This window comes from Neopelma chrysocephalum, unplaced genomic scaffold, assembly GCF_003984885.1.
Source record: "Neopelma chrysocephalum unplaced genomic scaffold, ASM398488v2 Primary Assembly neopelma1_98, whole genome shotgun sequence".
Lineage (NCBI taxonomy): Eukaryota > Metazoa > Chordata > Aves > Passeriformes > Pipridae > Neopelma > Neopelma chrysocephalum.
The window spans coordinates 3,301,692-3,315,716 of NW_020897761.1; the positions used below are offsets into that span (position 1 = coordinate 3,301,692).

The 14,025-nt window shown below is 46.1% G+C and overlaps 1 protein-coding gene across 13 annotated transcripts in view; it reads left to right on the top strand.

Annotated features, from left to right (window-relative positions):
• GORAB (golgin, RAB6 interacting) overlaps positions 1–13,543 on the top strand; it is an 86,005-nt gene extending 72,462 nt beyond the window's left edge. For 10 of the 13 annotated variants that reach the window (XM_027694665.1, XM_027694663.1, XM_027694671.1 and 7 more), the window contains 4 exons: positions 5,145–5,496; positions 7,283–7,384; positions 9,109–9,249; positions 11,800–13,543. In XM_027694665.1, the coding sequence (XP_027550466.1) occupies positions 5,145–5,496; positions 7,283–7,384; positions 9,109–9,249; positions 11,800–12,259 (1,055 nt within the window). In that variant the 3' untranslated portion in view covers positions 12,260–13,543. Of the gene's footprint in view, positions 1–4,280; positions 4,371–5,144; positions 5,501–7,282; positions 7,385–9,108; positions 9,254–11,799 lie in introns of those variants that run through there. The other 3 variants (XM_027694674.1, XM_027694676.1, XM_027694677.1) reach the window with 3 other exon arrangements.
• Positions 13,544–14,025: the final 482 nt, after the last annotated feature.

Genomic DNA, 14,025 nt, shown 5'->3' on the forward strand with positions numbered 1-14,025 from the left:
TGTTTTGTTTTGGTTTTTTTTTTAAGAAAACATTTATACTGCATGCTGAGCTTTCTGCCAGTTCAGATGTGATTTTCTGAAAGCCTAACTCATCTTAAGGGAAAAGCTCAAAAAGCTGAAACAAGAAAACATGGGGTGGGAGCCTTAAAAGCCGAGATGTTTGGAGGCTCAGTTTCAAAGCAAACATATCACCGTAAGGAGTCAAACATGCTGCTCCACCCACCCAGCTCTGCTGCTCACCAGCCCTGTGTGGTGTGGGGTCCCTGTGGGAACACCTCACCCCAGTTTGGCCGCTGACAGCCCCAGGTACCCTTGGGAAGGGAAAAGCGGTGTCTGCAAGTCTAGATGGGGAATTTGCAGCCTGCTGGAGTCAATGGCAAAAATCAGACAATTTTTGCAGCCCTGTTCTATCTTCCTGTTCCATCCCCCTGGCTGCAGTGGGACTTTGGTCCAGCCCCACAGGTGCCTGAGAGAGATCTGCTGGGAACACTGCTAGGATGTATCCCCACTTTCCCTGGAACCTGAGGAGCAAAATTTGGACCTTTTAAAGTAAAACAGCTGTGGGTTCAAACCACAGCCTTAGACCAGGGGTCAGGACTTTACCCCTAAGGTCTCTGTGAAAGGTAACTCAGAGGAACCAAAGCCACAGACTTAAACTTGCTGTGTAAGTCTGCCTCTTCACTAGAAAATGTGTACAGAGCCACAAATCAAAAGATGTTGAAAACCTTTGGTTTATATGGTCTAAAAAGCAGGTTTCTGATGTAGGTTTTTTCACTCAGTACCTCTTTATGTAAGTGGATTTTTGTTTCCTTCTATGAAATTCTTACAAACCAAAAGACTGCCTTGGTCCCAGAAATGACAGTGCTGACTTAATCCCACTTACCGGGCAGTTAAAGGGAACAGAAACTGAGGAGAAGGAATAGTGCTGGGGTTTTTTTAATTCAGTTTTTTCGCCTTACTCCAGAATGAGAATAATTCATTTTACAGCAGAAACACTGCTTCCATTAGACGTACCTGCATTTTTGCATAACTCCTTAAACCAGCCCATTGCAGTAGGGACAGTAACTGCAGGATAACACTGGGGTTACATTCTTGAAGTGTTTCTGGGGTTTGAATCACTGGTACAGTGCTCACACAGTGCCATGGCTCATCTGGACATGGTGGTTCTTCCCAAGCCAGCCTGTGTTATGATCTGGTAAAAGATGGGATAATATTGGCACAAGATACAGTGGATGGATACAGTTTGGATGGATACAATGGATACAAGTTTAATAGTACAAGTTAGAAAGAGGACTAAATTGATTTAGGAATTTTTGGCTGTGTTATTTTCACAATGTTTTATCCTCATGTCTCTTTAATTAGATGTCAGAGTCCTTGGAAGCTCATGATAGGGTCTGAAACACAAGCAGAAAGGAAACTTCCCTATACAAGTCTCACATTAGGGCTCAATCCTCTCCTGGGAAAATGTTGCTTTGTGTGTTAGTGTGACAGCGTGCAGAGCAGTGCAAGAATCGAGTTAAAAATACGTTATCTAAATCAGGAGCCCCTTGATGGAAGAGCTTATTTGGCTCTTAAAACCCCCCAAATTTTTCAGTATGAAACCGATGCAAATTGAAGTTATGTCCTGGTACAAATTGCATCTGTCCCGGGTTGAAATGTCATCTGAGGTCTGACCCTGAGGTCTGACCTGGGGAGCCCAATTTGCCAGCCTATGATGACATTTCCACGCTGATTTGAGAACTGCAAGAGAAGAGATGTTTCTGTGATCTGTTGGTGTTCCCTGCTTCTGGAATCAGCAGACTCCAGGCCAATTAGACCACAAGAAAACGGATGCAGCAGTCATGGAGGTCTCCAGGTCTGTTAGTGAGGGAGCAGCTCTTGAAGCACGGAAAGATACAGGACTCAAATCCAGCCCCAGATGTAACAAGAAAGTTTGTGTTGTTCCTGGGGATATTGGTCCGGGAGATGGGAAAGTTTTCTATTTTCTCTTCTTGCCTTTTCAGCCTGCATTTTAGCAAAATTTGCTTGGAAAACACTTTATTCCTAGGTGGCAAATGTACAGTGCCATGTTCTGCTCACAGGACTTTAAACAGCCAGAGAACACGGTCAGCCTGCATTTTCTAAACCTGCTGTTGGTAAATGCTCCATGAAATGACCTCACTGGGCTGTAATTGTTCCTGGAGCAAGCTGGCCCAAAGGCCAGCAATTAAACCTTTGGCTGATGGAAGCTGTTAGCATGGATTGCTGCTTTGCCTATAGCATTCTAGTTAACAACTCTAAACTCTTTATACTTTTTCTGTAAAACACGTGGGAGCTCTGTGCCTGGAATATCTGTGGCAGTAAAGCGAACATGGTGCTTCACTTCTGTTCATAGCACTAAAACTTGGAAGAGAGGAAAGAGTCAAAGTTCAAGAAGTATGTGTTTGTACTTCATGAAGCACATTCAGTTGATATCTGTGGGTTTGGTGCAGCCCAAATGTGATTTAGAGATCAGAACAGGTTTAGATTCATGACTCTTACATGGGCATCTAAAAGGGAATTAGGTGCCCACACCTTGTTGTAAGCCAACCCTTGCTGGGCTGGCCAACACTGTTCCATTGTAAAATTCAAGCTGACACCTGGTTCTGCCATCTGGACTCCCTGGAGTCTGAGAGTGTTTGAGTCAAAGTTGGATCATGGCTCTCATTCAGATCTCTCCTGTGCTCAGTCAGGTTTCCCAGAGGAAACCGTAATCCTGTCTGAAGGGCCACTCAGCATCCCTCTGCCCCAGGCTCATCCAGGAAGGACTTCCTGGATGAGATAACCACGCTCTCCTCCTCCGCTGGATGCCTGCAATGCTTCTGCTCAGCATCAAGGCCTCCAGCTGAGCTGCAGGTGAACAAGGGTGGCACTTGTGTTCCCCAAAGGCACTCACTGGGCCAAATCCCATCAGAAACACTTAATGCCTGCCAGTTCAGGGCCGTCCCCCCCCCCTCCATCTGGGGCTGGTATTTATGGGATGTGTTAGTCATGCAGGAGCTGCTGGAAGTGCTGCCGCGGTGAATTGCAGTGTCATCCATGGCCATCAAGTTATGGGCTTGCTTGGGGAGCTCCAGAGCTTGACTAATCCCTTACAGATTGGAGTCGGGGAGGGGTGTGGTCAGGCACTGGAAATGTCCCTGTTTTACTGCTGATGATGTATTATTGAAGCCCGCAGGCCCCCGGGCTGCTGCAGCTAAGCTGGGGGCTCGTGCCTTTATGCTCGCGGTGGGAGGGGAGCTCATCCACAGGGTCTCTGACAGGATTAAAGCAGACACAAGAGGTTGGGATGGAAGGGAAAAGGCTTCTTTTCGTGGATACTGAGGGATACTGCTGTTCGTTGTGGGATCTTTTCAGTTTATACCTAAGGATGGGAGCGTGTATGTGCAACCTTGTGCACAATGGTCCGAGCAGACTTTCAGAAACATCAGTGTGGGCAAAATAATACTTTTCCCTGCTGGCCTTCCAGTACTTAAAGGCAGCTTATAAGAAAAGAGAGAGAGAGACTTTTTACATGGGCAGATTGTGACAGGGCAAGGGGCAATGGTTTTAAATGAAAAGAGATTTAGATTAGATATTAGGAAAAAATTCTTCCCTGTGAGGGTGGTGAGGCCCTGGCACAGGTTGCCCAGAGAAGCTGTGGCTGCCCCATCCCTGGAAGTGTCCAAGGCCAGGTTGGACAGGGCTTGGAGCAAGCTGGGCTAGTGGAAGGTGTCCCTGCCCATGGCAGAGGGTGGAATGAGATGAGCTTTAATTTCCCTTCCAACCCCCAAAGCACTCTGGGATTCCACGATTTCCTCACAGTGGTGTCACTGGATCTTTAACTACACTCACTGGGGCAGGATCTCTCCTGCTCTTATTTACATTAATTACAGATTATAAATGACCGGGGCGGGGAGGCTGTGTGTTTGGAGAGTGTAATGCTCCTTGAAGTTTGCTTTATTCGGGTGCGGCTTCCCCTCTCCCTTTAAACCTCATTAGCCCTGTTCGGTAACAGGTCGGATTCGATCATCTCAGAGGTCTTTTCCAACCTAGTTGATTCCGTGCTTCTTTACGGCACTGTGTTCTCAGGAGCCCCGGGACTGTGCCCACAGCAGCTCTCCCCAGAGCACGGATGATCCGCGTCCCCTCGCGCACCTCCCTCTCCCCCCCTCACGCGGCCATCTTGCCCGCCCCGCCCCGCGGCGGCTCGAGGCCCCCGGCCGGGCTGTCCGCGGCGTTCGCCGGCGGCGGCGGCGGGGCAGCCCCGGCCCAGCCCCGGCCCTGCGCGGCGGGAGGAGGGAGCGCCATGGCCGAGGCCTGGGCCGGCTTCTCGCAGGAGGAGCTGCGGCGGCTGCGGGGGCAGCGCCCAGGTACGCACCGGGCACCGGGGGGCGGCGGCGCGGGGGGGCCCCCCGGGCCTCGGCACTCCCGCAGCTGTACCTGCCTCCCTTCGCCCCTCAGCGCCCCGTGCCCTCAGCCATCCGCACCTTATTCGTCCCCTCAGCCCCTGCATCTACACCTCCTTCCGTCCCCTCAGTTCAGCTGGTCTATCCCCCCATCAAACGCCTGCGCTTCCCCGGGCAGCCCCCCGGCCCCTCCCGTCCAGCCCCATCTCTCACCCCTCCCCTCATCCAGCCCCTCTCTCTGTCCCCCCACAACCCCTCGGTCGCGTTTCCAGACTCTCCAGGCTCTTGCCCTGCTTCCACATCCCTGCCCACTACCCCATTCGTGTTCCCAGCCTCCTCTTTGCCCACGTGTCACCTTGTTCTTCCCCGTTCTCCGGTTCATATCCTCTATTTGCCCGCCAGGCTGCATGGGACCCTTCCTCAGCCCCAGATCTGCCTCTCCATGATTATCCCAAGAGTTGCCTCTCTCCTGTCGTTCCTCCTTTAGTCCCGCAGTCCAGGCCCCTTATTCCTCCCTCTCCATTTAAGAATGCTCATATCCTTTAAAACTCCAGATCCTTAATGCTAGCAAAACATTTCCAGCTTGCTGGGTTTTCCCCCACATTGGCTTTCCGTGGCACCCTGGTTGTCTCATCCTTGTGTTGGTTGCGCAGCACTTGCTTGTCCAGAAAAACTCATTCACAGGTTCTTTGACACTGAGATTTGTTTTTAATCCCGTTTCTCCCTCTCCTCTGATAGAGCTGTACGAGCCCTCGGAGCAGCAGCAGCAGCAGCAGCCTCGCCCCCACACCGGGAACAAGCCTCGGAAGCAGTTGCAGCGGGAAAAAGCCCTCCAGCAGCAATGCCAGAGACTGGGACTGCAGGGTGGGGCAGCCCCTGTCACTCCGGAGCAGTTGCTCTCTGCACCAAAGCACAAGCCCTGTCACCCTCAGCAGCCCGTGCCAACACCTCGTCCTCCTCCTGTTGGAGATCAAAGGCCAAGTGACAGCCAGGATCAGCAGGAGGAGGTGACACCTTGCAATGGCAGGGACAGTGCCCAGCCCCGCCCTGCACAGCCCAGCACCCAAGTGGAGAGAAAGAAAGTGGAATTGTTAGTAAGTCAGTAAAATCTGGGGGTGGGGGATATTGCTCTGCATTGATTCATTCTTTCGTTGTGAAGTAAAGTGAGCTTTTCTGTGTCTAATTGGAAGGTTTGAGAGATCAAATCATTCCCTCTCCTGTGAGGAAGGGCTGAGAGAATTGGGATTGTTCAGCCTGGAAAAGAGCAGGCTTTGGGGTGACCTAATTGTGACCTGAAGGGAGCCCACAAGAAAGATGGAGAGACTATTTACAAGAGCATGTAGTGACAGGACAAGGGGGAATGGCGTCCCATTGACAGAGAATAGGGGTAGATTAGATATTAGGGAAAAAATCTTCCCTGTGAGGACAGTGAAGCACTGGCACAGGTTGCCCAGAGAAGCTGTGGATGCCCCATCCCTGGAAGTGTTCAAGGCCGGGTTGGTCAGGGCTTGGAGCAACCTGGGCTAGTGGAAGGTGTCCCTGCTTGTGGCAGGGGGTTGGAATGTGGTGATCTTTAAGGTCCCTTCCAACCCAAACCATTCTGTGATTCTATGACCATATTAGATTGCTCTGCATTGGAGCTTTGGTTTTAATCTCTAGTTGGGTTAAACCTGATTGAGGACCAAATTCTGCAGTGTATTCTATGCAGAGATGCACTGTGCTGTTTTCAGATAATTTCTTGTGGCAGTGGCACTGCCCATCATAAAGTGCCTGAGATGTCTTAATGGTTTATGAAGGCTGACCTCCAGACTTCCATGCATCATTTGTATTCCCCAAGCAGGGATCAGCAGCTTTCTGGGTGTGGTGAGCCAGACACTGTTCAGCTCCTTTTTGGTGGGGAAAACACCTGGAGCTTTGCAGAGAAGTTTTTCACGCTGTGGGAGCAAATGACATTTTGCTGCAACAGCCACCTCCTGGATCTGCTGGATTCATCTCAGCCTGGGCACTTGAATCTGCATCTTACTGCAAATATTTCTCTACATGAGGTTTTAGGGATAAGGTGATGAGGAGAAATCTGAAGAGATGTTCTTGTGCAGAAGTGGTTGTTAGTAGCTGAGTTACTTGGGTATTTTTAAGCTGAGGGTTCTTCAGAGAGGGCATGAAGAACACAATTGGGGTGGGAAAGCAGCAAAGCAGTTTTTTGTTTCTCTTGAATCCTGCCCAGTTGTGTTGTCCCCCCTCACCTGACCCTATCCTCTGGGGCTACTTGTATCTCTTAGTAGACGTAGCCTAGGAAAGGGAATCAATATTCTTTCCCTGATGGTAAAAGTGAATTCTTGTTCTTCCTTGTTGCTGATTTTCATTATGACTTTTATCAGCCTTTCATTTTTATCAGTTTAATTATTTGGGGGCTGTATTGTAAAGCAGGCCTGTGAAAGAATCTGTTTTATGCAAAAAAACATTTCCAAAAAAGAGGCTGTGTTGGCAGACTGAACAGATGGCAACTTGTAGCAGCCAGTAAGAAACTTGAAACTGCTTCTACCTAGCGGGGAAGCACATCCTTTAAATGAAAAATTCCATCCATTTCTGAAAAAGTGCTCCATACTCTTTCTTCCAGCAAAGCTGAATTAACCAGCAGCTTATCTGGTTGTGCAGATTTTTGTTATGATCAGCAGATTTCATCTGAAAATGTTTTTACTGCTCTGAATGACTTCTTGCAGGTGATGCTTCTTTCCTTAGAACCGAAGCCTGTTTATTGTTCCTTTGACATTTTTAGAGTTTACTCCAGGAAATATGATGATGAATATTTGTGTTATTTGGAGAACAGGAAGAGAAATGAACTTTCTGTTAATTTTTATCTTCTTTTCCATGAGCAGGCAGGAGAAATCCCGATGGGAAATCCTCCAGCAAGAGCAGCGGCTGATAGAGGAGAAGAATAAGCGCAAGAAGGCTCTGCTGGCCAGAGCTATTGCTGAGAGGTAACGGGCTGTGCTGCATGGGCTGAGCACGGGCAAGGGGTTACTTTTCATCTGCAGATCTTGATTTAAATGTCACTTTTCCCTCCTCTCTGTGCTCAGTGTGTGCTGCTCCACAAGTGAGCAGCTGTGAGCGACATCTCCCTTTGATGACAAGTGCTGGCTAAGAAGTTGTGACTAAGCTTTTCACACTTCCAAAGCTGCAGCTCTGTGTGCAGATGGAAAACTTATTACACAACTCGAGAATTAGCTGAAGTCCTTGAATTTGTTAGTGAGATCATGTTTGGAAGTTGGGATGCTCAGATGCGTATCCCTGTTCTGTTCCTGAATAGGTTTTGCTGGATTTAAGGAAAGTTTATTTGATTCCTAAATTATGATGAGAAACTGTTTGAGCTTTTGACTCTTATGAGTATGTGAAGAGTATTGAAAAGAGAAGATTATCAACTTTAATTTAAAGAAGATACCATTTTACCCCTGGCTGATTAGAAATTACGGCAGATGTTCTCATTTGTTGGCTCTTGCTCTTCAGGGGAGCAGACTTTAAGGCATTGTATAGTGAAATAGTTTAAGACTACGCAGAAGGCAAGGTTTGTAGGGAAGGATGTTGGAACAGCTCATAGCACTGGATCAGGGAAAGTGATGTGAGGCTTTCAGGCTTGCAGTGCTCTCCCAGACGTGTTGTGTTCTGCCCATCAGAGCCCTTGGGCAGCACAAGTGAACACAGCCCATACTGTGTAGAGGATTCTCTTTAAAGTTCTGAAAATGATGTTTTCCTTTGCCAGGGAGAGAGAAAACACAAGTGCATTTGTTCTGAGTCACTGTAGGACAGCAAACATGGGTGTGACCACCAGGCTGGGTTCTTCCTCCTGGAAACAAAGCCTGAGGAGAGAGAGGAGGACATGGAAAGTGATACCTGGGGAGTTACATCTGACATTCAAAGCCCTTCCTCGGGCTTTCAGCAATACCACAGGTGTCTTTCCCTTCCATGTGCATCAGCTGGTCTAATGAGAGATGCTGTCACTGCCTGCACAACTAGTCTTGATTTCAGATACCTACTTTGGGTGTAAAGGAGTGGCTGGGAAGTGTGAATTTGCTGGTGGTGATGAGAGTCACTCAACTTACTTGGGAGTGAAATCCATCAAAGTTTGCCGCCCTTAGCAACGTTTGGTTTTCAGGACGAGGGAATGAATAGGCTGAGTTGAAAAAGGTTACATAAGGCTTGATTGAAATCCTTTGTGTTTGATGTAAAACTTTCCATTCACTTCATTGGGATTTGGCTGGGCCTTTTGGGAATAATTTTGCAAAATGGAAATCAAGCTTAGGTTAGGTGACTTTTTGGCCCCTACTAACTGGGCTTCTTTGAAAGGGGATATTTGCAGGGCTAAATGCCCTTCCCCCTCTCACTTCCCCCCCAAGCCATTTCCTGTTTCCTTACACTGGGAACTACTTAGATACAGCAGCTTCTTGTGTGTTTCCACAGTGAAGAAACACAATCCATTTTAGGCACTTTGATTATAGTCATTACATAATTTTGCCGTAGTCCTTTAATAGCAGGCATTTTAGATCCCTGTGGATACTAGAAAAGATCAAAAGCCGTAAACCATAAAGGGGAAACCTTCTGAATAGATCCTAAAGAAGTTGGTTGCTCTGCAAATAAAATGGGACCTGGTATGTCAAGAAGAGAGGCTTGAAAAGAGGGAGAAAAAAAGCACATCTTCCTTTTGCAGATCCAAAAGAACTCAAGCTGAAACAGTGAAACTAAAAAGGATTCAGAAGGAGCTGCAAGCTCTGGATGACATGGTGTCTGCTGACATTGGCATCCTGAGGAACCGCATTGATCAGGCCAGCCTGGAATACTCCTATGCCCGGTAAGTGACAGACAGGGAGGAGGGAACAGGGAACGGGGAATAGCTCTGCCTGAGAGCAGGGAGAAAATGCTGTTTCCTGTCACCAAAGCAGCAATGAAGTTATGTCATTGTAATAACGTGCAGTTAAAGCAGTCACAGTCTGGGGGGCTTTCAAATCTTGAGGTAAAAGCATGCTTTTTATTTCCTAATTTTTCCCTTGGAGTCTGGAAACCGAAGCAGGTTTTCTGACTGCAGAGTGTGCTGTCACGAGACATAAGTAGTGCTTTAGCTGTGCAGTTGTCCATAAGCCCTGCTTTATTGTTTCAAGGTTGTTTATTTCTTCTCAGGGGGAAAGAGGTTTTTTCTTGAAAGGTCCTAAAATGAAAGTCCTTTTCAGGCAGACTTGCTTGTTGATGACAGCTCTGGTCCTTTTGGAATCAATGGGACCAATTAAGCTTAAAACATATAATACTGCTGAAGTGCTTTTGGAGCTAGGACCAAAAACTGAAGGAAAAAGCGAGCTTTCACCCTTCACAATGTGCCTTTAATCACTCTGGTTCTGATGAGTTCCTTAAATGCAAGACATTAATTGGAACACCCCATTAGCTGTGGGTAAGCCACAACATCAGTAGATAAACATCGGGATGTTTGTGCAGCCGTTTCATAAAACAGAAATGTTTGGTTGCGGTTTTGAGTTCACAATTCAATGTGTTAAATGTGCATTTCTCCTTTCGACTTTTGCTATGCATTGACCACAGGCCAATAAACATGATAATTAGTCTTTAAAAAATAGCAGTGGTAGCTAAAAAAAATGAAGATTTCTTTAGTGTAATTATAAGTTGAAATATCTAAGATTAACTGTAGTTAAGAGTGGCTGATTGCATATGAATACAGAATTTAATGTCCTGAAGTGGAAAAACACTTCAGTGTTTCATCTGGTTTCTAAAACCATTACATGCTCCTGCAAATCTCCATACCCAAGTTTTGTAATAATGTGTCTATTTGAAATGCTTACTGGCAAAAGAGCACAGAACACGAAGGGCTCTGACATTTGGAAAGCAGTTTTTGGTGACAAGAACAAAAGGAGATGCTGGTAGGACAAGTGGATAAAATTTACCAAATTCTTAATGACTTTCATGAACGTAGTCTTTTTGTGAGGGAGGGACTTGGAAATGCAAGTTAGATCCTTCCAGTGCTGTAGTTTTCATGTATTACAAGCCAAAGCCGATTTACTTCTAAATGGTGTCTTTTAAAGCAAATTTTTAGTTCTTGCCTTATGTTTTAGGGGTAAAACAAAAATCACTTCAGTGGGTCAAAAAGTGCAATTTTAAGCAGTCCTGAGCACATACATAGTTAGGGACGTTGGCCAATCGCTGTGGAATTGAATTTTCATAAATATGATGTGAATAATATGTGTGAATTCAGCCCAAAGGTTTAACTGTGCAGATGTTTCCAGCATAGTATTATTAGTTTTTCCATTTCAGGTGTCTGACCCAGAGAAATCTTGACTTTCCTGAGAGGCAAATGTAAATGGGCATCTTCTGCCCACTGCAGACACAGCCTTTACATCTGAGTCAAAGTTTTGTGATGATTATATAAAAGAACATAGTTGAGAAGGCTTTTCTATGTCTTATTTCCTTCTGTTTCACTAAGCAAAGGATCCTGTCCTTCTGTTGCATTATAAAAGAGCTGGATGCTTTATTCAACCACCTTACATTAGTTTTGTAAGTGCTCTGTAAGGTGCATCATGTAACCATGCTGCAAAAACCTTTTGCTGATGAGCAAGATTGCATCTATCTTTCTATTAATTAGAATGAATACACAGATTTACTGATGCAGTGGAAGAAGCATCACTAATGCAGACACTGACCATTAAAGTGCTGGATGTTCTCTGTGTGTTAACCTCGAAAAATATTTAGAATATTTCCTTTTTGCTATATTTGTCATGACAGGAAGTGCAGATTGGCAGGAGGTGAGTGTCGGGGGGATGCCTGCTATAAAATTCTACATCTGTCGCCACGCAGAAGTTGTGATCACTTTTGATGTCACGTGCTGTGTCAGCCTGTGCTGCTCCTGATTTTCTGAACATGTCTATGGGTGGCCAGAAGAGTACACTATCCAAATGTCCATATGTATCCATGCTGTGCTCCTTCGAGCATCTGTATCCGTTGGGGCGTGGTTGGGTTAGAAGAACCCCAAACTGCTGTGCAGTGTTTCGGTTCACTGGGTGGGTGTTCATTACAAGTGTGAAAACACTGCAATTTCTGATGGTTTCTTTCTGCTGCTAGTGATGCATCCCTTCAAACAGGCAGCAAAAATGTGTGTTTGTGATTCTGTAGATTTCAGATGAGCAAGTTAACTCTTGGAGTGCACAGCAGCAGAGCCTAGAGTGTCCAGGGAAGTTTTGATCAATTCACACTTATTTTCTTCCCCTTTGCTAATGTAGCAGCGTGTCGTGAACACCTGGCATAATGCAGGTTGCATTTCAGGGATGTTTGAAGTGTCTGTCCGTGTGTCAGGCTGTGGAGTGCTTTGAGAACTAACCCACTAGAAATGGTGCTGATTTTGCAGGAAGCGGTACGAAAAGGCGGAGTCGGAGTACGTGGCAGCCAAGCTGGACCTCCAGCACAAGACGGAGCTTAAGGAGCACCTCACGGAGCACCTGTGCACCATCATCCAGCAGAACGAGCTCCGCAAGGCCAGGAAGCTGGAGGAGTTAATGCAGCAGCTGGATGTGGAGGCAGATGAGGAAAATCTGGAACTCGAGATCGAGGTGGAGCGGATGCTGCAGCAGCAGGAGGCAGAAGCAGGGAGACAAGGCAGCCAGTCACACAGTCACGCTGGGACAGTGAAGGAGAACCCTACTCCCAGTGGTACAGGGCGGGAGGGCGAGCATGCCAACCATACTGCTGCTTCTCCTGCTGTTTCTGAACAGTCTCAAAACTCCGGGACCAAATCCCTCTCCAGTATGGACAGACAAACTCAAGCAGTAGATGTGACTTCGGAAAGCTCCCCAGCTTGTTCTACATGACTGCTGGATGCAGACGAGCCAGTGGTTATGGATGATGTACTCTCTGCAGGCTTGTAGGTTATATCTGGGCTTCAGCAGTACCAGTCATATGCACTTCATTTCCCTTTTCCTTTAATATTGTTTTCAAATTTTAAAGGTGCTTTTTTTTCACAAGACTTTCATTTGGGGTTCACCATCTGTCGTCCTCTGTCCTGGTTTGTTTGCGTTCACGTTCTAATGCCCAGCTCTTCACGGGCTTTTATACCTTCCTGAAACAGGACATTTGCAAGTGAACAGTAGGGTTTTTCCAAAGATTTTCAGTCTATTGGTGTCAGATACCTGTTCTGAGCAGGGTGCAAGAGACAGATATCTAAAGGAATGTCAAGGTTTGAGACCTCCAAAAAACACCCCTTGATCTGCTTCAGAATGCATTCTGTCCCCTAACATCTGCAATAGGATGTTTTTCTTCCTTTGTATCCATAAGGGATTAGTTTTCAACGGTTTCTAATGCTGTGAAACCCAAGTGCTTACTTTAATTGCCTTTGTAGATGATACTCTTTCCTCATTGAAAGGAAATTTGCATACTGAGGCAAATTGCAAAGTCAGTTGTAATACCTCATATTTATCACTTTGCCTATTCCTTTCAGATAATACTGAATCATTACCAAGCTGTACATGGATAGATCTGTTATCTATGAAATCATATCAGCTATGCTTTAACACAAATGATGGGTACAGTTTAAGACCTTACAGAATGTAGAGGTAGAAACACACAAAAGAGAGTGTGTTACATTTAAAGCTTCCATTGCAAACATTTTCTCTGTTGTAGTTGCCTCGAAGTGCCAATAATTAGCCAGGGATCTTATAATAAATAATCCCCACTGTATATTGGAAATGAGCCTATTTTTGTATAACATTCAGTGCATTTTCTTGCCAGAAAAGCAGGTTTGTACCCCACAAGAAGTTCAGCTGGTTCACTCTGTTGCTGTTGAAAGGCTTTAAAGAGCTATTCCAGGTGGAGAAAGTCTCAGGAATTAGAAGAGGACGTAGGAAAATCTCCCATAGACTGATTGCAGCTGCAAACCACGGGGAGTTGAGCTCAGAGTTATCCGCTTTGTAACATGGAAGTGTGGGAATGGTTCCTGGAATACCTGACCTGAACGTGTCGGTCAGAGTTTATGAATGAGTTGCTGAATGACGCCACTGAGTATATAAATGGGACACTGATTGTCTCTATGGCTTCAACAGTGGAAAAACATGTCACTACATTTCATTTTTATTCTATTAATAAATCAGTGCATCTTGCACGCAGTGTGTTTACTGTCGGTTGTGATATCTGAGACTAATACGTGTATCCAAGACTGTTTTTCCACAGGAGGTGATAAATGGGAGAATCAGATACGTCCTTTGGCAACTCTCCGCTGTGTGAAAGTAAAACCTTAGAAAAGGCTGTTCCAAAATATGGAAAGGTATGAAGCAAAGACATGGCAGGATACGGCTTGGCAGGAATCTCTTCAGCTAACTGGCCCAGGGCAGCAGTGGAAAATCTCTACTGGTGCCTCCCATACACAGGAGAAAGTGGAATAACTATGTTTTCTAGAGAAGCCGCTCATAATTGGGGTTGATTAAAGTTAGAAAACTCCAAAGTAACATTTGAAATACGTGTGAAGCATTGCTCTGTGGTTGCTGGTATACTGCATTCACTGTTATTGTGCTGGAAGACCTGAAGCAGAGGATTTGATTTTATTATGAGAAAATTGTGAGTGACTTCCTTTGCTCTGTCTGCA